The sequence below is a fragment of the Ochotona curzoniae genome, unplaced genomic scaffold (assembly GCF_017591425.1).
Source record: "Ochotona curzoniae isolate NIBS_2020 unplaced genomic scaffold, NIBS_Ocur_1.0 contig_1014, whole genome shotgun sequence".
Lineage (NCBI taxonomy): Eukaryota > Metazoa > Chordata > Mammalia > Lagomorpha > Ochotonidae > Ochotona > Ochotona curzoniae.
Genome location: NW_024464920.1, coordinates 10,043,811 through 10,067,661, shown reverse-complemented (window position 1 = coordinate 10,067,661; position 23,851 = coordinate 10,043,811). Strand labels below are relative to the sequence as shown.

The 23,851-nt window shown below is 39.0% G+C and overlaps 1 protein-coding gene across 3 annotated transcripts in view; it reads left to right on the top strand.

Moving 5' to 3' along the window:
- Positions 1-23,851, top strand: part of VEZT (vezatin, adherens junctions transmembrane protein) — a 63,130-nt gene that overhangs the window by 23,626 nt on the left and 15,653 nt on the right. The window contains exons 2-8 of one of the 3 annotated variants that reach the window (XM_040980681.1): positions 3,404-3,535; positions 4,638-4,723; positions 6,623-6,798; positions 10,013-10,288; positions 12,832-12,981; positions 17,622-17,769; positions 19,985-20,316. In XM_040980681.1, the coding sequence (XP_040836615.1) occupies positions 3,457-3,535; positions 4,638-4,723; positions 6,623-6,798; positions 10,013-10,288; positions 12,832-12,981; positions 17,622-17,769; positions 19,985-20,316 (1,247 nt within the window). In that variant the 5' untranslated portion in view covers positions 3,404-3,456. Of the gene's footprint in view, positions 1-3,403; positions 3,536-4,633; positions 4,724-6,622; positions 6,799-10,012; positions 10,289-12,831; positions 12,982-17,621; positions 17,770-19,984; positions 20,317-23,851 lie in introns of all 3 variants that reach the window. The other 2 variants (XM_040980670.1, XM_040980663.1) reach the window with 2 other exon arrangements.

The window sequence follows — 23,851 nt, the reverse complement described above, 5'->3', positions numbered from 1 at the left end:
GCCAAGTATTTGCTGCCCCTCTGTTGGTTTTTTTTTTCTTTTCTTTCTTTTTCTTTTATTAAGATTTATCCATTTTTACTGGAAAGTCTGATCTACAGGGAGAAGGAGAGACAGAAAGGTCTTCCATCAGCTGGTTCACTCCCTAAGTGGCCACAATGGCTGCAATGGCTGGAGCTGATCCAAAGCTAGAAGCCAGGAGCCACCTTGGGGTCTCTCATGTGGGTGTAGGGTTCCAAGTTCTTGGGCCATTCTCTACTGCTTTCCCAGGCCACAAGCAGGGAGCTGGATGGGAAGTGGAGCTGCCAGAACACAAACCGGTACCCACATGGGATCCTGGTGTGTGCAAGGCAAGGACTTTAGCTACTAGGCCACCATTTCTGAACCCCTTTGTTTTTTTTTTTTGTTTTGTTTTGTTTTGTTTTTATTTTTATTGGAAAGGCGGATATACAGAGAAGAGAGGCAGAGAGGAAGATCTTCCATCCGATGATTCACTCCCCAAGTGACCACAATGACTGTAGCTTAGCCAATCTGAAGCCAGGAGCTTCTTCCGGGTCTTCCACATAAGTGCAGAGTCCCAAGGCTTTGGGCCGTCCTCAACTGCTTTCCCAAGCCCCAAGCAGAGAGCTGGATGGGAAGCGGGGCCACCAGGATTAGAACCAGTGCCCATATAGGATCCCGGCGCATGCAAGGCGAGGACTTTAGCCACAACACTATCATATCGGGCCCAGGATCCCTGTTGATGGCTTTAAAAGATATCTCTGATCAAATGGTGTATTCTGTCATTTCATGATCTGTGACCTAACGTGGACAATGGGAAGGAACCTTGAAACCATACATGAAGCATAGCATCAGCAGTTCTGCATGCAATAAAAAAGGGCAGGACTGTTCACCAAGCACAGTGAGTAGCCAAGAGTATGCCTGTGCATCGTGACCATGTGCTCAGGACACAAGTTAAGGCTGCTGGGTCACCTTTGCCCCAGCCTCATCATTTTTTGTATGACTTGTGAAGAAAAAATGGTTTTTACATTTTTAAAAGGTGGAAAGAATATCAGAAGAATGAAATTTTCTGGCACATGAAATACCAATTAAGTTCAGTTTCATCTGTCCATGAAGTTCGATTGGAATATAACCTTGCTCATTAGTTTCTGTACGTGCTGTGACTTGTTTTCGCACTACAGAAGAGGATGTGCTTATTTGTGACACAGATCATATAGAGCAGCACAGTCTGAACTATTCACTATCTGGCTTTTTACAGCAAAAGTTTGCTGACCCTAAGATTGAGTAAATCCACTTTGATCCATCTTATTTGTTGTCCTTCCCCATGGGAGTTCATTTGAAGAAAGGATTTGACTGGCTTGAAATCAGGGGTGTGTGTGTGTGTGTGTGTGTGCTTAAAGTATGTAAACTGTTTTAAAGTTCAGCCCAAACAGATTGACTGGAGTTTTGTGGTGATGGTGTTTTGTTTGTGAGTTCTTGTTGTTTTGCCACCCTGGTGGCAGGGTGGGATTCACAGTTCAGTTTGAAAGTATGTACTGAGTAATTCACAGCAATATTTGGGCATACATTATAGATGGTAAAAGATTAACCACTTATGCCATCAAAGGTTTTTAAATCCAGAAGAGAAATAAAAAACATTGTTCTCCATAGTTTTTTGAACATTTTTTTCCTTAAAAGATTTATTTATTTTTATTGGAAAGGCCAGTTTACGGATAGACAAAGAAAGATCTCTTCTCTGCTGGTTCACTTTCGAAATGACCACAACAGCCAGAGTTGAGCTGATCTGAAGCTAGTAGCCAGAGGCCACTTCCAGGTCTCCCAAAAGGGTGCAGGGTCATGGAAAGCTTTGGACCATCCTCGACTGCTTTCCCAGATCACAGGCAAGGAGCTAGATGGGAAGTGTAGTAGCCAGGGCACAAACTGGTGCCCAGAAATGCTAGTACTTGAAGGTGGAGGATTAGGCTGTTAAACCACAACATTAGCCACCGAATATTGTTCTTAAATGAGAGATTGAACATAGTTTAAAAGGAAGATATTTGGCTCAAATTGCTGTTCTCTCAAGCTGATACCCAGCAGATGGCTACCACTCCAGCAAATTCTCTCTTTCTCATTTTTCATGCTCAAGAACATTGTTTTGTGAAAGTTTGGCTCTAATTTAGTAATATCTCCTGGTTCCATTGCAATTAGTCCATTTCTGTAGTTGTTACTCTGCTAGGTATCTTTGTACTAAACTCTAAGTTAGCTGATTTGGTGTCTGCCTCACCAGACAAATCAGAGAATACTGATTTTTAAGGAACCCAGACATCTAAACCATTAGACTAAAATAGCATCTCCATTTTGAGATGCTTTGTTTGTTTTTGTTTTTGTTTTGTTTTTCAGTTTCCTTGTTAACTCATTTGATAGAAAGAGTAAACAATACTCCCTTGCCCTGATTCACCACCAAACTGCTTGCAGCCTGCCAGGATGAGAGCTGGGATCCAGAAACTCAACCAGAGGCATTTCGTGTGGGTAACAGAACCCAGTTACCTGAGCCATACTGCTGTCCCCTAAAGACTACCTTACTAGGAAGCTGGGATCAACGAGCCAGATATCGAAACCAGATACTCCAATATGTGGCATAGGTGACTTGCCTAGTGTTTTAATTACTACACTAAATGCCCACCCTATTTTTTCTCTTGGTTAATGTAACATTTCAGAGCATTGACTTTGACCCTGATTTTGTCAGTCAATCCTGCTTTCTTTAACCTAGGAAATCCATTTTCTCAGCTATGAAATGGGAATTAACGGAAATGGTAATGATGATAATGATTCCTTTTAGAGTTTGTTGAGAACCTTATCTGAGATGTTGCAAATAAAGTAACTTAGTAACCAGCTAGGTACAAGTTGGAATACCAAAATGGAATCCATGTATCAAACCTTAATAAAAATGAAGTCACAGAAAGCCATGCAAGGAAGACCCTAGGCAAGTATACTTGTAACAGGAGCTGCCAGAGTCTTTCCCAAACTGGAATTTTCTAGTGAAGTTAGTTCCATGAAGACATTCTCCTGGCAACAACTAGTACCACCGGTGACCAAAGGTCACCTTCTGTGTGAAGCCCTTTTACTTAGTGGTCTTTGTTTCAGGCAGTCCACTAATGGTTTCTCCTTTACTTCCTGCCCCATCCATGTGCCGTTGGTCCACCATGCATGCTGGTATGTCGGATTTGTAATCCCTTGCACTTCTAGAATAAAATGTTTGTCTTGAAAAGACATTCTGTATTGATAAATTTTGGTTGGCAGCTGTGTTGAAGATTGTTTTATCTTACAGAACCTGACTATAGCAATCATAATGGTTTTTGTATTGAATTTGGCATTGAAAGCTATACTGATCTTGAAACTTGATTTATTTTATATGTCTCTTTTACAGAATTCTCCACTTTACCAGTACTTACAGGATTTAGGACACACGGACTTTGAAATATGCTCTTCTTTGTCACCAAAACCAGAAAAATGCACAACAGAGGGACAACAGAAACCTCCTATAAAAGTAGAGCCAAAAGTAAGAAAGCATGCTCATTTATGGCTTAATCTTTTGTTCTTTACCTTAATGACTATTTAAACTGCTCTTTCCTTTACCCCTACAATACAGACAGATGAAATGTCCTTCCTCATATCGTTAAGATTTCTTAAAAGTGTAAATTGGAGATACATGCATGTGTGTGTTTGGGATATATATCCAGAGGGAGCTAGTAAATATCCCATAGTTGATGCACAGCATCTTGAGGCTGATACTCAAAGGACTCCATTAATTTGATTTTATACAAGACCCTTACTAGAGTCACTTGTGTTCTACTTGCTGTATTTACTAAAATAATAAAATATTCAAGTAAATTTTAGTTTTGACCAAAATAAGCATTTTGTCTCATTTTTTGTGCTGTCTAGTATTTACTTATATCGTTTATGTATTCATTTATTTTATTGGAAAAGCAGTTTTACAGAAAGAAGAGGCAGAGAGAAAAATCTTCCATCTGCTGGCTCATTCCCAAATGGCCACAACCGCCAGAGCTGATCTGATTTGAAGCCAGGAGCCAGGAGATCCTCTTCCAGGTCTCCCAGATGGGTGCAGGGTCCCAACACTTTAGACTGTCGTCTGCTTTCCCAGGGCACAAGCACAGAGCTGGAAAAATGTTAAGCAGAATATTTCTATCGCACAAAAATAATTAATAAAATATCTTACTGCCTTAGTATGATTGAATGAAATAATCTTACTATTTGAGTACTTGCATTACCCAGATGTTTTCATTCTGAAAGAAATACGATCATCATATGGAAAGAGATAGCATATAGTATTCTCAAAATAAATGGGCTATATTAGAGTGACTTCTGACCACACTTCAAATTCAGATTTTTAGCCTCATTACAGACCTGTTGAATCAGAATCTTTGCTTTGGGGGCCCTGGAATATGTTTTTAATTAAAATATCCAAGTAATTATGACATGCAACTGCATTTGGAAACTAACAAGGGAGGGAAACATTGACAGGACATGTAACTTGGGTGATTCTTTGTTGTCTTTTAATTAATTAGAGATAGCTTATCTGCATTTATATGCTATTTGTGGTTTAATAATCCTGTGCAATATAATTAATCTCTTTCAGCAAGGCATCCTGTTAAAAGTAACACAAACTGTCAGCAGTTGGATTTTCTCTCCCCAAGACAGTAAGAAAGATGACTTACTTCACAAGTTGGTGAGTCTTCATTTTACTTCTTTTTGTCATTTCTCATGGCTCCCTCCATTAGTGAGAGATTCAATGATTGAAATTTGTTTTGCTGCTGATTTGGCCAATGATTGATTTTTATTAGAACTTCTGAAATTACTTGGAACCTTTAAATTTGGGCTTATCTGTGTTTTTCATAACCCTTTTATTAGCCAATTTAGAATATTCTGATAGTTGTTGAAACTTTGTTAAATAATATAGTCCTACCACCTGCTTCCATTGATAAGTATTCCTCTTTTAGCAAAGGGAATGCATATCTATTAATGGGATCAGTTCAGTCTCACAGTACTAATAAATCACAGAACTCCTAAATAATTAAAAAAATTTTTTAAAGTGAATGCTGAAGGCCCAATGCAATGGCTCAGTTTGCTAGCCCTCCCCTTGCAAACATCAGCAACCAATAGGGGTGCCAGTTCATGTTCCAGCTGCTCCACTTCCCATCCAGCTCCCTGCTTATGGCCTGGGAAAGCAGTAGTGGATGGTCCAAAGCCTTGGGACCCTGCACCCATGAGGGAGACCGAGAAGAGGCTCCTGAATCCTGGCTTTGGACCAACTCGACTCTGACCATTGTGGTCATTTATTAGAGAAACAGTGGATGAAGATATTTCTATCTCTCATTCTCTTTGTCTCTCCTCTTTTTCAAGTAAAATATAAGTTTTTAACAACAAAAAAAGAATATTGTGGTAAAAAGATCTGGAATTTGAACAGTGATTCCCTGATTCCAAAGCTCATGTTACCTTCCTTAGTTGATTTTGATTATCTTTTCACAGAGTAAAATTAGTTCTAAAGCAATCCAGATTATCAAGTTCTATGTTCAAGGTTTCATCTTTGTAGAACGATTATTGAGGTCAGTGCAATGTGTTAACTACCAAGAACTTACTTGAGATCAGAATTCTGGTACATGACTTAACCTTTTTGGCCTTAGGTTTTCTCTGTGTGAAATGGAGAGGAGGAGGAGATTGTATGTGATTGGGTTTCTGTAAGAATTAACTTGTCTGTTCAAACAGTGCTGCCTCATTTCACCTGCACACCACATGTATTCTGCCTACAATATCAGATTATTCCCCCAAATTAGAAGGGCTTTCATTCTGTCCCATCCCGATCTTCTGCCTGGGCAGTTCTTGTTTAACACTTGGCTCTACTTTTCTTTGTACTTTTTCTGATTTTGAGAATGGTCCTTCCTTGACATTGTTTAGTACCCAGGATGCATACCTCATTGCATTCTTTTCCACATTGTATGGTATCTAATTTTCAGTTCTCTTCTTTGACCAACTCTTTAAAAGTAATGATTTCTATATCTTGTTCATTGTTTGTGTCTTCGGTGTCAAAAATAGTGCCTGGCTCAAAGAAGATATGCTTTAATCACTGGCTGAAGGAGAGGGAACACTTAATTAGCTGGTATATGTGAAGGCATTTGGCAAGCTACTAAATGATATGCAATCGTTAGTGTGGATTTGTGTTTTATTGATCAATAATGAAGTTTTAAATATTTGAATGCCTGTTTGTTGAGATCCTACTGACATAATTCTTAGCTATTAGCTACATTGTAATAGTACCTAAGGTCAACATCTTCAATTAATGAATTAGCATTAACTAGACAAGTATATTAATCTGCAGTTACTGTATGGCTCAGTATTATAAAAGTTGTATTCCCATCTGGTGGCTCAACATTATTCACCTCAATCTTTATTATTTTACCTTTATAGTAAAATCTCATCCATCAAATTTAAGATCAGTTAGACTAGTATGTCTTCTTTGATCCTGAACTGAAATTAAGCACCTCTAGATTGTACTGGAATTAGGAGTTTAACATTTTATAACAGTGTTGTGTATGTATTAATACCTCTCTTCCGGTATTTTAATGGATAGGATATTGGATTCCGACTCGACTCACTACATACCATCCTGCAACAGGAAGTCCTTTTACAAGAGGATGTGGAGCTGATTGAGCTACTTGATCCCAGTATCCTGTCTGCAGGGCAACCTGAACAACAGGAAAATGGACACCTTCCAACACTTTGCTCCCTGGCAACCCCTAATATTTGGTACTGTCCAGAAAATCTCTTTCTTGGTTGCTTACATATAGAGCATTAGCATTATTCTAACTATAATATTCTGCATAATATAGACATTATGAACATGCCATGTATTTAGCATTATAATTAATGTAATACTATACCAGAGGCCAAAAATAATTGCTTTTCCAGGGTAATTATTATTTAAAATTAAGCTGGAAAAAATTAACTATTACATCTTTCCAACTCGGCTTAACAACCCAGTGAACAAACTCCTCTGCACTCAAAAATGCTTTACCCCCCATATACCTGTGCTTGTTTATGCAAACTTAGCCAATTATTTATGCTTCCTTAGACTAATCAGTTATACCATAACCACATTGTAGAGCCACCCAGGGTAGCACAGGACATGGAAATACACAAGGCAACTCTCTTTGGGTTGGGTGAGGAGAGATGGCAAGCAACATAACTCCGTTATTCAGACTATCCTAAAAAATGTCAACACTTTAAATATTTGAATCTGATTCAGAGTCTCAGCCCATAATTTATGGGGGGTGAGGAGCTGAATAGTAGAAAGGGATTATATGTAAAGAATTGTTATGTCCTTTGCAAATTAAGAAAATGAATTAAGTCACTGCTGCTCAAGCTGTTGCACTGAGTCATTGGCCTCAGTGCTCAGAATTTTGTCTTGGCAGACTGGCATGTTTCGTGCTGTAATAAGTATCATGTTTGTTACTCAGATGTCATCATAAAAAAATAAAGCATCTTATACTGCAGAATAGAGGCATTTAAGGTGCTCCTAGAAGGAACTGTGGAAGTTCAAGAATTTAATATTTTCCTTTTAAGCTTCTTTTGTCCACAAATGTGTTTATGCAACTATGAATACAAAAAATGCTTTTATACTTTATGTTAACAAATTTTAAGCATATAATGAGGTTTGGCTTTATGATATGATTAGAATCATCTACAAAATGGAATTTCAACAACAACTAGGGTCAATAATTTTTTTTTAAAGATTTATTTGTTTTTATTACAAAGTCAGATATACAGAGAGGAGGAGAGACAGAGAGGAAGATATTCCATGCTATGGTTCACTCCCAAAGTGATCCCAATGGCCGGTGCTGTGCCAATCCCAAGCCAGGAGTCAGGAACCTCTTCTGGGTCTCCCACATGGGTGCAGAGTCCCAGGGCTTTGGGCCGTCCTCGACTGCTTTCCCAGGCCACAAACAGGAAGCTGGATGCGAAGTGGAGCTGCCGGGATTAGAACCAGCGCCCATATGGGCTCCTAACATGTTCAAGGCGAGGACTTTAGCCACTAGGCCACGGCGCTGGGCCCTAGGATCAATAAATATTAAGAAACATTTCTACTGTTGTTTCCTTTGCAGAATGCCTCTAACATTCTCCAAGTGTTGTTGATACTGTTTTGTGTTTTTTTTAAAGATTTATTTTATTTTTATTGGAAAGGCGGATATACAGAGAGGAGAGACAGAGAGGAAGATCTTCCGTCCGATGATTCACTCCCCAAGTGAGCGCAACGGGCCGATACTATGCCGATCTGAAGCCAGGAGCCTCTTCTGGGTCTCCCACGCGGGTGCAGGGTCCCAAGGCTTTGGGCCGTCCTCGACTGCTTTCCCAGGCCACAGGCAGGGAGCTGGAAGGGAAGCGGGGCTGCCGGGATAGAACCGGCGCCCATATGGGATCCCGGGCGTGCAAGGCGAGGACCTTAACCACTTGTGCCACTGCGCCGGGCCCCTGTTGATACTGTTTTATGGATACTCTCAAATACATTCCCCCATGCCACCTTCCTTCTTACGTGCACACCTTTTAAAGTAACCCTGCATTGCTTAAAAGAAAACTTTTACTCTATTAGATTTAAAATTGACGTGAATAAAATTTTTTTTTGATATTTCAAATTAAAATAGTAAAAGACCAAAATTTTTCCAAATCATGGTCTGTGCCAAATATATAGTTTTCAAATTAAACTTAGATAGCTATTCAAAACAATTACTCTTCAACTATACACTCCTTCTAGTGTTTACATTTTATGGTTTATGTTTTATTATTTTTACATGATCATTATTTACATTATTATGTATTGTTTACATTTCATTATTAAAGTGCTTACATTGTATTAAAGTTATTTATGAAGATACATATTTCTGACATCATTTCACTAAATCTGTTCACTGACAAGTAGCTAGAGATTTGCAAGCTACAAAGGCACTTGAGAAAGTTCATGGAAAGTAAAAATAAATATTTGGGCCCGACGCAATAGCATAGCAGTTAAGGAGCTTGCCTTGAACGCACCAGGATAGCATATGGGTGCCAGTTCTAATCCAGGCGGCCCCGCTTCCCATCCAGCTCCCAGCTCCCTGCTTGTAGCCTGAGAGAGCAGTCGGAAAACGACAGCCCAAGGCTTTGGGACCCGTGAGAGACTCGGAGGAAGCTCCTGGCTCCTGGCTTCGGATTGACTCAGCTCCAGCCATTGTGGCTGGTTGGGGAGTGAACCATGGGATGGAAGATCTCCTTCTCTGTCTCTCCTCTCTGTATATCCACCTTTCCAATAAAAAAATAAGTAAATCTTTTTTTAAAAAAAAAAGAAATAACTATTTTAGGTACATTGAGATTTTGAAATCTTTGCCTACTTTGTAATATGTATTTCCCATGAACTTTTTAGTTTTAAAGATTTATTTATTTTTATTACAAAGTCAGATATACAGAGAGGAGGAGAGACAGAGAGGAAGATCTTCCGTCCGATTATTCACTCCCCAAGTGGGCTCAACGGCTGGTGCTGCACCAATCCGAAGCCAGGAGCCAGGAGCTTCTTCTGGGTCTCCCACACGGGTGCAGGGTCCCAAGGCTTTGGGCTGTCTTTCACTGCTTTCCCAGGCCACAAGCAGGGAGCTGGATGGGAAGTGGGGCTGCTCGTATTTGAACTGGCGCCCATGTCGGATCCCAGCATGTTCAAGGCGAGGACTTTAGCCTCTAGGCGACTGTGCCAGGCCCTCCCATGAACTTTTTGAAGAGCTCTCCTGTGCCTCTGTTTCAAAAACCTTTGTGCCAAAATAAACTTTTAATTCATTTTCCATAATATCTGAATTGACCTTACTACATGTAATTTTTTAAGTCTTGCTTTACAAAGAACCTAGTGGTAAACCTGAATGTATCATTGTTTTTACTGACTGAAACAGGCAGTTCTTTTCCTTGTTTGATGGATGCTGTTCTGTTGATTCTCTATCCCTAGGGATGTCTCAGTGCTACTTGCCTTCATTAGTTTGCTCCTTGTGCTTCCCAGTTCGTGGATTGTGTCTTCCTGGCTGGTCTGGGGAGTGATTCTATTTGTTTATCTGATTATACGAGCCTTGAGCTTATGGAGGACAGTCAAATTACAAGTGACCCTAAAAAAGTACACTTTTCATTTGGAAGATATGGCCATAAACAGCCGCGCATTTACTAACCTTGTAAGAAAATCTTTACGTCTCATTCAAGAAACCGAAGTCATCTCCAGAGGATTTACACTGTGAGTTCATTTTTTATTATATTTTTAAGTGATTCTGTTTGCTACTTAATTCAAGGTGACCTATTTACACTTCCATATTGTATTTCTATAAGAAAAAACAAGTTTTTCTTTAGTGCTTATTATAATCCATTAACTGCTAAGTGAAAAAATAACATTTACAAGGAGTGTGAATCTCTTCATCTATTTTGGAAAACCAAAATATGCTGACAAGAGTCTTCCCTGTTCTACCATGTAACATGTAAGGCAGTACGTGGGGACACACAGCATTGAACCTAGTGTGCTATAGTTACTCAGTAAATGCTTGCTGCTCAAACGCCCTCAACCTTCAGTTTAAATGACACCTGTATCTCACATGCGTTCATTTTGAAAAAGAAGTCTCAGCATGTACTCTCAAATATTCTTTAGGTAAATTTTAGGAAATATTAACCCACTGAAATTCTTAATATATCATGCAACTAGTGCTGTTTTACAGTCCTTTGGGAATTAAGTGTTCACCGGTACAGCTGTGAGTATACTAGAAGCTTCAGGATATTCTGAATCCTTTTTCTACTTTTGAAAAGAAGTTATATTTATTGAGCACCAGCTGTGTTCCATATCGTAGACTGGACGCTTTTGCAAAGACACACAGTGAAGCCTATGTTCAGTGCATTAGGCTGCCTGCTTAAAGCTATCCAAGATGATTTTACTGAATGTGTTTAGAAACAAATGTAACCTTTGCAATCTATTGATGGAAGAAAGTATGTGGAGCAAAATAATCATTGCTTTTAATGAGCCTTAATCTAGAAAAATCACAAAAATTGGGAATAACAAAACCCATGCAGTCATCATGCCCTTTGCTCTGTTGTGCTCTAGAGTTGTACTTAGATAATCTGGACATAAAATGAGTTTCTGCAAAATCATAGCACAGAAAAGTGGAAGAATCGCCAGCATTTATCTTATTGTTTACCCTGTTGGGTTCAACACAACAGTTCTGAGTTTGAACAGCCCTAAGTTTTAAGAGGAATTCACTTCACTCTAAAGGGTAAGCAGCCCTTTGTGTCTAGTGATTTTGTTCTTCACTAGACTGAATACACCTGTTCCCCGAGGAGAGGAAACTTCATTTCATTTTGAAACAGCTTGTTAAAAACAACTGTTAAAGTTAGGAATAACTCCTTTTCATTCTTCGCTTGCACAGCGTTTTACTGTGATGCCTAAGTTGAGTGGCTGTACTCTATGTCCAACTAATGCTTACAATCTTGTGCCTTTTATCATTTCCCTCTTTTACTCATAAGTGTGGAATTGGCATGAAAAGGCAAAGTGAGTCAGACGTAAGTTGCCTCCAGTTTAGGACTTCCTGCCCATTCAAATGCCAGACAGGTGGAAGTATTACAAGGAATTGTGTTGTTTCTCCATTTAAGTGGACAATGGATTTTTAAATTGATGAGGAATAATAAATTTAAAGCCAATTCTTAGAATTTTTTATTTCTAACATTAATAAAGTGGAGCATAAGCGTCATGCCATATATTACAATCATGAATGGTGTTTTGTTTCTGCTTCAATTTGTTCTCTCTGACAAATACATGAACCTTCTCTTCCTACGTTCTCATATTTAAAAATAAATGTCAACCACTGTCCTCTGCTTTTTATGGATTTCCAGTGCTTGAATATATTCTTATTTGGCTTATGATTTTTAAGTCTGAGTTAGAATTTTTTTTTTTACACTTTGTGGCTAAAGTGCAGGAAATTTATAAATGCAGGTGTTTGTTTTGTTATTGATAGAGGATATTGATTAGGTGAAAAAAATATTATCCACTTAACTGTGTACTATTTAATCATGTGTACTCTCAGCTATACATCAATACATTATATGTCACTGTTTCAGATAGGTTCTGTTCACTAAGGAAAGTGTCAAGATACGTGCTTCCTCTTAAACAGTTTTGAGAGTAACCCTTACTTTGCCTTTCTACTTGCATTCCCCTGTTGGCCACTGGTCCTGTTATCTTTCTGCATCCCCTACTTCATTTTGAGTAGGTAAGTGCCAGTGGCAGCAGGTGGGTAAGTAATTTTATCCTATTTTTATGAATGTACAGAATATATTTTTATGCAGTATTTGATTGTTCTGTACAAGTCACCAAATATATAATTAATGAAACTGTCTTAGTGTATATTAAGAATATGAAAGTTTTTATACTTAAAGACTTTAAAACATCTTTTATATGTAGGTTTTGAAAGATGAATGTGAAATAATTCCAATATAGTATATTTTAACAAGCAGGGTAGCTGTGTAAAAAAGAAACACATTTTTACATATTATGCTTTTCTCATCCTTGAACTAAAATTTATTGTCTCTCCATATCAGAGGAAGCCTTAAATCTTTGAGATTTTTGCTCATTTGTCCTTTTTACTGGTGGACATCAAATAAGTAGCTGTTTGAGTTGAATATTTATAACTACTTACTAATGAAAGATGTGAAAAAGGCCAATTTTTTTCTAAGTAGAATTGTGATGTAGGAAACGAATGCTTTAGGACACCTGTACAGTTGTATCACATTTTACTTTTCAAGTTTGCTTGACAGGGTCAGTGCTGCTTGCCCATTTAATAAAGCTGGACAGCATCGCAGCCAGCATCTTCTCGGTCTTCGGAAAGCTGTCTACAGAACTGTCAGAGCCAACTTCCAAGCAGCAAGGCTAGCTACCTTATATATGCTGAAAAAATATCCTTTTCTGTCCATCTGTGAAAGTAAGCAATATACCCAGTCATAACAGATAGAATAGCTGCATCCTGTGTTAAGTATAAACTAAGATTACCTATTTAGAAACTAATTTCCATCAGCACTTCTATTTTAAAATTGGAACTGCATTCCAGGAGGAATGACAATAATAGACGGGAAGAAATTCCTCTGCTTTTGTGTGGCTCATTTTTAGCAAGGAAAAAAAGTTGAGGTGCCTCCCTTCACCCGTCCAGAGAATAAAGTAAAAAAAAAAGAAAAGAAAAAAAGCCTAGATTTCCTCGGTGTGATTTCAAAAAATTACTGAATATGAGGCATTTATATCATGGCATGGTAATAACCTAGCAACAGGAGATTACCACCAGACCCTAGGGGCAGACTGAAGGAAGTTCTAATTTGGGCTTTATTAGTTGCTGAATCTGGAAATCAGATCTTTTCTTTTTCATTTTGGGACCCATGTTGTAAAGTGGTTTGTTAAGCCTTTGCCTACCAGGCTGATATCCCATATGGGCACCAGTTTGTGTCCTGGCTGTTTTGCTTACAATTCAGCTCCCTACTATTGTGCTTGGAAAGGCAACAGAGGATGGCCCTAGTGATTGGCTCCCTGTACCCACAGACGAGACCTAGAAGAAGCTTCTGCTTCTAGGCTTTTGCTTGGCCCAGTCCCAGCCCCTGCAACCAATTGAGAGGTGAAGCAGCTAATGAAATATCTCTCACTCTTCTCTCTACTTGTAACTCTGACTTTCAAATAAATGAAATAAATTTTTTGAAAAAATATAAGATCGTCATTTTAGTGAAGATTTATAAGTAAAATTATGAATAAATGGATAATTACAGCATAATTTCTGCATGCTATTGTATCACTGACAATAACAGTGCATAATAATATAGTGCAAAATATTTTACTTTCTATCCTTATATCCTACACAGATCTTCCTAGCTATGTTGTCTTGTCTCTACTTTAGGAGAAAGCAAAAAGCAAAAGTTAAGTGCTTACTAAGCGTCACACAACTAGTAATTGATTGTATGTTTGACTGTAGGATTTAGAACTTGAGTGAATCTCTCATTTCTGTTTGTGTGTATTTCCTATGTCATATTGCCCCTTTGAAAATGGATATAATTCATTGTAATAGTGGTCAAGAACTTGTACAGCTTCCCCATTGGCTAGATGCCTGCCGGGTTTATGACAGGTGCTAGTAAGACAGAATAAATATGTGTATTAACATGTTTAAAGAAGTATGTTCAAAGAGAAAATAAATCGGAAATGTATATTCTATTTTAAAGAGAAAATAACATTATATGCAAAACATAAAAAGTATGTAGCTATTATAGAGTTCTTAACACAGTGTTGTGGAATGATATATACATTTTATTGAGAGAAAAAATGTAGCAGGTGCACAGAACTGTATTTGAGTATCTTCCCTTTGGTACCTAAAAAAATTCTACAAATGTGGAGACAACTAAGTGTGGATGTATTTGCATGTTTGTGTGTATACCTATTTCACTATATACTTATCTCCGCAACTTGTTAATAGTTGCATTTGCTTTTACATATATATGCATAAAATATTTATTTATTTTTCTTGGAAAGGCAGATATACAGAGAAAGCACACAGGGGGAGATCTGCCAAAGTCTGTGTTCACTCTTCCAGGTCTCCCACGCAGGTGCAGGGTCCCAAGGCTTTGGACGGTCCTCAACTGCTTTCCAGGACACAAGGAGAGGGCTGGATGGGAAGTAGAGCAGCCAGGACATGAACTAGTGCCCATATGGCATCCCAGCACATGCAAGGCAAGGACTTAGCCACTAGGTTATCACATCAGCTCTGCATAGAATTTCTTGAGCCACATGGAAGATAGTGGTGACAGGGATTTCCATTCCCTTTGGGTAAAAAAGTTAGTGGCAAATGGGCAAGGGTGCGAAGCAGTTTTCACTGCAGCTCCTCAATGCCTCGTGAATTTTGAATCCTGTGAATGTGTTATCTATTCTAATGTTAAATAGGGGAAAAGCTAACCACTTGATCCAGTTGTTTTTAAAATTCATTTTGTTGAATATATTTCATTGAAAGGCATTAAGACAGACAGAATGAGTGCATTAATTCAGTGGTTTAGTTCCCAAATACCTGCAGCAGCCAGGACTAGGTCAGACAAAAGGCAGGATCCAAGAACTCAGTCCAGGTTTCTCATGTGATTGGCAGAGATGCCAGTACTTCAGCTATCATCTGCTGCCTCACAGTGTGTGTGCATTTTCAGAAAATTGGAATGGTTGGAACTCAGAACTCAGTCGAGCTGAAGCTTAACTACTATGCCAAACACCTACCCTCTCGATGATTTGATTTTTTTTTTATTGAGACTATAGCAAAGATTTTTTTTTAATAAGTTGAGGCTGATGCAGTGGCTCAACTGCTTGTCTTCTACCTCCAAGAGCAACATCCTATATGGGCACGAGTTTATGTCCCAGCTGCTCCAATTCCCATCCAGCTCCCTGCTTGTGGCCTAGAAAGCCTTGGGGGATATCCGAAGCCTTTGGGACCCTGCCACCTGCATGGGAGACCCAGAAGAAACTCCTGACTCCTAGCTTCAGATCTGTTTCATTCCAGCCATTTCAGACATTTGGTTTGTGAACCAGCAGATGAAAGATTTTTCTCTCTGTCTCTTCTTTCCTCTGTAAATATACCTTTCCAAAGAAAATAAATGGAAATTTAAAAACAGAAAAGTAAAGGGGACACATTTTTGGTGCGTAAATTAAGCTGATGTCCCATGTTAGAATGCCAATTCAAATCCCAGCTATTCTCTGCTGATAGATTCAGCTCCATGATAATCCACCTGAGAAGTCATCAGAAAATGACCCAAATACTTGGACCCAGGATGTAGTTCCAGGCTCCTGTCTTAAGATCTGGCCCAATCCTGGCCATTTTAGCCATTTAAGAGTAAGCCAGTGAATGAAAACTCCATCTCTCTGTCTCTTTCTCTCTCTGCCTTTCAAATAAAGAAATCTTTAAAAAGAAAAAAAGTCAAGACAGAAGAGACTCCTGCATGTCATTATATTCATAAACATATTATAGTGCTGAGCTGGTACTGTGTTATGGGAAGCTAATCTTCTGTGGGACCAGCATCACATATGGCATTAGTTCAAGTCACAGCTACTCCACTTTCAGTCTAACTCTCTGCTTATGGTCTGGGCAAACTGGAAAGGATGGCCCATGTCCTTAGACCCCTGCACCTACATGAGAGACCCAGAAGAGGCTCCTGGGATACCAGCTTTGGACCAGCCTAGCTCAGGACATTGTGGCCATTTAGGGAGTGAGTCAGTGATTAGGAAATCTCACTGTCTCTCTGTAACTCCTAAGTAAAATAAATAAATATTTAAAAAAACACTGTAGTCTCAGTAGCGAAATATGACATATTAAAAATACAATAACTACATTAGCATCATAAATGGAGATATAAAATATTGAACTAGGATGTATATTTAATCTACTGCAGTTATTACAGGATTATGCTAGAAATCCAAAGATGATTCAATATTAAAAAATTATATGGGTATAACTTCTTAAAAAGGAGTTAAAAGGGGAAAATCATTTATGGCTATTAGTATATGCTCGTAAGGACAAGGAAACAGCAGTAATTTATATAGGACAAACTTAGTACTATTGTAGACTTTGTGTTACAAAAGCTGTTCAGCTAATGATGTTCTGGGGTACACTGAGGAAAAGGGTATCAGAAATAATTAAAGTAGCATTTTAATGCCTTTGAAAAGTTTCATGTTTCGTTATCTAGACATAAAAACCTTTATTCACAAGTATCTTATAAAATATCTGAGATGTTATGTTTGTGCTTTTATTTAAGGGTCAGCCTTTTAGCTTAGCAATTGAGGTGCCCTTGTGCCCATATGGGAATAGTTGGGTTTGCTTCCCAGCTCTGGCTCCTGGCTTGCTAGTTAGCTTCCTACTAATGCAGACCCTGGTGACAATAAAAATAAGTAGGTTTGTGCCAACCACATGGAAGACAGTGTTGTGTTCTCAGCTTCTGGCTGCAAATCCAGCCATTGTAGGCATTTGTAGAATGAACTGATGGTGGAAGGCTTCTCCATCTTACTCTTTTTTATTTTTCTTTTTTTAAGATTTATTTACTTTTTATTGCCAAGGCAGATATACAGAGAGAAAGATCTTCCATCTGCAGGTTCACTTCCCTAAAGACTCCAACAGCCAGAGCTGATCCAAAGCCAGAAGCCAAGAGCTGCGAGCTTCCTCGGAGTCTCCCACATGAGTGCAGAGTCCCAAGGTTTTGAGTCACCTACTGCTTTTCCAGACCACAAGCAGGGAGCTGAATGGGAAGTGGAGTAGCTTGGATGCAAATCAGCACTCATATGGGATCCCTGCTCTTAGAGGTAGATTAGCCAACTGAGCCGTCCCACCAAGCCCAATTTACACTTTCTCTGCCTATCAAATAAATAAACTTTAAGATACTTATGTATTAGGTGTTAAGAATAATTTATGTTTTAAAAACTGGCATAAATCTTAAACAAAAATGTACAGGAAAGGTCAGTAAACAGTTTTGAGCAATGTTACTGTACCTTTTAAAGTTTAACGAAAAAGGCTTTGTTGATTGCCTTAACCTAATTTAACCTACCCCCTGAACTCTGAGAGCGACAATGTAACCAACTACATCTGTGTGGTGCCTTTTAAGGAGCTGGGCCTTGGCCTCAGTGAAGAGCAGATTTCTGAAGAGGAAGCACATGATCTTACAGATGGTTTCAGCTTGCCTGCTTTGAAGGTAATCCGCTGGTCAAAGAAAGAGCTAAGGAAGAAGCTGGGCATCGTTACTGTCCTTATAAATGTCTCGGTGACTTCTGCGACAGTTTTTAAAAACTGAGATAATCATAATGCTTGATTGAATCTTTATTTTTGATGTCAAAACAGTTCTTATAAAAATGTCTTTGACTTTAGGGGTAATTTCATGTAATGATAAACCAATATGATTTTTTTTTTACTCATTTGTTTCAATAAATATAGATAAACCGTTTTAGAGCTACATCTTCCCTTGGAAAATTGTTTAAAAGCTTGAATAGGTTTTTTTTCATGTATTAAAAGGCATGTAAAAGAATACATTTAACTACATAAAAATTGAACATCTGGGGACTGACACCGTGGTGTGGTAAATTAAGCACCACTTGCAACATTGGTGTCCATGTGAGAGTGCTGGTTCAAAGCCTGGGTGCTCCGCTTCCTAGCCAGCGCCCAGCTGCTGTGCCTGAGAAAGCAGCAGATGATGACCCAGTGTAGTGCTTTTCTTCACACCTCATTAATCAAAGATTCTATCTTGTTGGTTTCTGTATTGCCCATTTGCCTCCTTTTAGAATACATTTTATCAGCATGAAGGGTTTTTTGTTTGTTTGTTTTTTGTTTTTTTGGTCATGGTTCTATTGTTAGCACCTATAAAAATGCTGACATACAGTAGATGTCCGGGAAATATTTTCTGGGACCAGTGTTGTGGCATAGCAGGCATCCCGTATGGTCTCTTGTTCAAAACCCGGGCATTCTGTGGGTCTAACCCAGCTCTTTGCTAATGCACTTGGACTCTTACACCCACCCGGGAGATCCATATGAAGTTCCTGTCTGCTGATGCTGACCTGGCCCATCCCCAGCTATTGTGTCCATTTGTGGAGTGAGCTAGCAGTAGAAGGTCTCTTTCTGTCTCTCCCTTACTTTCTCTCTGTCTCTATAATTCTGCCTTTCAAATAAATAAAAATAAATCTTAGGAGAATATTTTCTGAACTAACAAGAAGAATTAAGAAAAAAATTTTAAGACTTATTTTTTTGTTTTTATTGCCAAGTTAGATTATACAGAGAGGATGAGAGACAGAGAGGAAGATCTTCCATCCGATGATTCATCTCCCAAATGAGCACAATGGCTGGTGCTGCGCCAGTCCGAAGCCAGGAGCCAGGAACTTCCTCCAGGTCTCCCATGCAGGTGCAGGGCCCCAAGACCTTGGGCTGTCCTCAACTGCTTTCCAGGCCACAAGCAGGGAGCTGGATGGGAATTGGAGCTGCAGGAATTAAAACCAGCACCATACGGGATCCCATTGCATTCAAGGCGAGGGCTTTAGCTGCTATGCTATTGCACTGGGCCCAAGAATAAAAAATTGTAATTATAAAACAACAGTTAAATAAGAACACTTTTAAGTTTGTATCCAAGAAATCCTCAATTAAAAGCCTCTGGGAATTTAAAAATTTGACCTTGCTTTCTTTAAAATATATGTAGGCTTAAATGAAATAATTATTTATATAATTCTAAAATTTCTTTGATGACACCATCTAAAAAATGTCCACTATAGTTATGAGTAGGCAGAATCCATTAACCCTGAAGTGATTCAGTCCTCTCTTTGCTGTCTGCCTGCCCATACTCATATTGGATTGCTAATGTTTGTTTTGGAGCTGTCTGTCTCCAATAAGACGGTATTGGAGAAATCCTCTGCCACAGGGAGTCAGGCCTTGTCCTGAGAAGATGGCTCATGGATTCTCATCCTGACATTGCTTGTATGAGGATCATTCTTGGGCTGATTTTTGTGATAGATTCTTGGTTAACTACCAAGCCAAGAAAATAGTGTAATTTTGAACCCCAAACTGTGAATCCTTTAGTAACTATCTCTTTGGACTTACTGTGTACTCCACTGTCTTCATTTCTCTCATGTGAACATTTTAATTCACGAAGGAATACTACTTTCTGTTTAGAACATTCCATCAATACCTCTCTAGAGTAGAACTGTTCTATGTCATGTATTAGCATTGTTTCTGCTCCGACGTTCCCACCGTGCCCTGACTGCAGAATTTGATATAAAATTTTTAACTAACGTGGAGTTAGTTCAAGCTCAGCTATACTCGTTATTTAGGATAAAGTCAGAAATGTAAGCCAGAAGTTCAAGATAAATACATCAATACTTTGTTTTGAATGCTGACCAATCTTTTTATTGATCTAATCTTTCTGTTAGGTTTTGTTCCAGCTCTGGGTGGCGCAGAGTTCAGAGTTCTTCAGGCGGCTAGCCCTGTTGCTTTCTCCGGCCAGTTCACCTCCGGGGCCTTCGCATGCTCCAGCACTGTTGCCTCATCGTATTTTATCTGATGTGACACAAGGTCTACCTCACGCTCACTCTGCCTGTTTGGAAGAGCTCAAGCGCAGCTATGAGTTCTATCGGTACTTTGAAACTCAGCACCAGTCAGCTCCACAGCGCTTACCCAGACCTCAGCAGAAGTCAAGAGAACTGAATAACGTTCACACAGCAGTGCGCAGCTTGCAGCTCCATCTGAAAGCGTTACTGAATGAGTAAGTTGAGAAGCCATATAAGGAAATGTCCTCATCCTTAGCAAGCATTATTTTTGTGCCATTGTGGTTACTGGCTTGTGTCCTAGCTGGAAATAGAAACGAATTGAGACAGTAGCATCAAGGATGGTTTATAGCTACACATGGAGTAGAGAAACAGTGATTTATAAGTACTGTAATTTGGAGGAGTCAGAGTTTTTCCTTTTCCTGATTCATCTCAAAGCTAGAAAGATAGGACAGAAGCAGAAGCTCGTGACCTGTGAGAGCTGAAATAGAGGAGCTTGTCAGGCGTGAGCTGCTTTTAGCTCTTCAGGTTGGACTGTTCACCTGCAGCCTGCAGTGTGAGAGAAATCCCTGCCAGCGCCAGCACAGTACATGAAGCATTGTTCTGTATTATTGCAGAGTAATATCTTCATGTTTTTATAAGTCAGTTATAACAGATTTTAGAAATTTTCCTGTGACACAAGATATGTTTTTAGGCCCCAGTTTAACACTAAGATGTAAGATGCAAAGTGCTATTAATGATCTGCTTTAGGTGGTTTTCTTAATACTCTGCTTTAATTTCTAGACTGTAATGACCCATTCATGTACATTTTTACCAGTTGAAAATATTACTTTCGTGTATTTTTATGGAGAAATTTTAAAATTTAAAACTTGAGCAATCATTTTTAGTGAAATTTTTCTCTAATAGCTAAATATTCATAAAGACCATAGTGCTGGTTATCAGAGCTTTCATAAGAAATTATGAGGAGTGGCCAGTGTTGTGGCCTAACAGATTAAGCCACTGGCAATCACACTGGCATCCCATAGGAGCACTGCTTTGTGTCCCAGGTGTTCCACTTGTGATGCAGCTCCCTGCTGCTGAACTCGGGAAAAGTAGCAGAACATGCCAACTGCTTGGATCCTGCCACCTACATAGAAAATCTGGTTGGGCTCCTAGCTTGGACTTGGCCCAGCCCTGGCTTTTGCAGTTATTCAGGGAATGAACCAACAGATGGAAGATCTCTCTTTCTTCTTCCCTTTCCGTATGGCTTTGCCTTTCAAATAAATAGTAGATAAATAAGAAGAAATTAATGCACTCCTAGGATTATAGTTGATATACTTGACCCTGAAGCCAGGGGGGATTGAAACAGAGAAGGTACCAATTAGTTTTTTTTAAAAAAAACAAAAACAAGAAAACAGTTCAAAGGATTTGCCATATAAGTAAAATGTGAAAAGCTTGTGTAACTGCAATGATGAAAGATAACAAGTTCCAGGGTCAGTACACAGAATCAGAAAGTTTCAACCCACCTGTTTAATACCATGGATGGGTTAGGACAAAGGCAGGTCGTGGCCTAGTATTTAAGCCTTGTGTTGGGATGTCTGCATTCCATATAAGAGTATCTGGGTTCAAGTCCCAGCTCCACTCCAGATTGCAGTATCCTAGGAGGATGGTGATGGCTCGATTACTTGGATCCCTACATGAAAACTGGATCAAACTCTTGGCTGTCAGCTTAAAATTGTCAAATCCTAGGGGCTTTGTTTGTTTCTTTTTGTTTTTAATTTGTTTATTTTATAATTTTTATGGTATAGTTCCGTAGGCTCTGGGATTTCCCTTCCCTCGTCCCCAGACCTCCACCTAAATCATTACATTAGTGTAGTCCTTCATGGTCAGTCATAAGACCATCATTCTGTTCTTTAAGTGTATCCTAACATTGTGGGAATGGACAATGGCAGACAATCAGCATCCTATTTTCACAATGTATCTATCAATTTCATTAGTAATCCGTCTTTGATTTTGAAGTAGAGATGTATACCGTATTACATCTTCACATCTGGACGTGATAGTCTCTATTACACAGTTACTATGTATCTCCTTAAATGATAAGCCATAAAACAAAATCAACAACAAAAAGAAAAAAAATAGAGAATTAGCGAAGATAAAGTTAAATTGCATGCTACTGAATGACCAGTGTATCACTGAAGAAATGAAAAAGAAAATCAAAATCCTTGTTGAGGCAAACAGTGCTACTGCATGACCTGTGACTCAGAGAGGAAATGAATAAGAAAAAAATACTTTTCTGAATAAAATGAAACTAAAAACATATCAAGCCTTCTGAGATATAGCAAAAACAATATTTAAAGGGCTATTAATCTTGTTTTTGCATGAAGGTTGCCTTATAACAGAGAGAACATTTTGGGATTGACTTATTTCACCGAACATAATGGTCTCAAGTTGGGAACATTTGGTTGCAAATGGTTGAATTTCATTCTTTTTATTGGTCAAGTAAGAGTCCATGGACTAGATGCACCACAGTTTGTTTAGTCACTCTTTTTTCAGGCATCTGTGCTGCTATGTATAAAAGACTACAGATCCATTTTTCACACGCAGGTCTCATTTCCTTTGGATATATTCCCTGAAGTGGGATAGCTGGGTCATGTGGCAGATCAATTTTCAGTTCTTAGCACTCTCCGTACAGACTTCCATGGTGATTGTACTAGCCTACACTCCCACCAGCAATTAAGGAGGGTATCTTTCTCCTTACATTCATGCCAGCAAGTGTTGTTTATATAGTTCTGAATGCAGACCAATCTCACTGGAGTTAGATGGAGTTAGGTTTTCATTTGTATTTCCCTGACAACTAGGGAGCTTAAGCATTTTTTCAAATCTCTATTATCCATTTGAATTTACTCTTTTGAAAAATGTTCATTTCCTTTGCCCATTTTTTTTACAGAGTTGTTTTACTCTCATTGAGTTTCCGAATCTCTTTACAAATCCTGGATATTATTCCTCCATCTGTTGTATTTTGTGCAGATTTTCTCCCATTCCATTGGTCGCTTCTCCACTTTGTTGGTCATCATCTTTGCTGAAAGAACCTTCTCAGCTTGCGAATCATAGTATTATAGGAGTGAAAAACAGTGGATGGGAGCTCTTAGTAGCTCTGTATCTCTGCCTCTCAGATAAAATTTTGAAAAACTTTGAGTAGAGAAAATGAAGAAACTTTTAGATGAGGATGTTCAGGTGTTCTATATCTGTATTCTAAAAAAAATATCAATGAGGGGACAGGGCAAAAGCTACTACTGGCTAATCCTCCATCTTGCAGCATTGACATTCCATATGGATGCCAGTTCATGTCCCAGCTTCTCCATTTCCCATCCAGCTCTCTGCTTATGACCTGGGAAAGCAGTAGAGGACAGCCCAAAGCCTTGGGACCCACCGGTGTGGGAGACCTGGAGGAAGTTCCTGGCTCCTGGCTTCGGATTGGCTCAGAGCTGGTGATTTTGGCTGTTTTTGAGTGAACCAGTAGATGGACAGTCTTTCTCTCTGTTTCTCCTCTTCTCTATAAACATGCCTTTTCAAATAAATAAATAAATATTGAGAGAGAGAGAGAAAGAAAAAGAAAGAAAGGAAGAAAAGGAGAACAGATGAGCATCGCCCTGACTCTTAGTCCTGTCCCCCACAGGAAACATGGAAGATGAGGTCCTCTCCACTGGAGTGGGTGGCAAAGGTTGGATCATCATCAGAAGAAAGTAGGACTTCTGTGAAAAGGTATTAGGC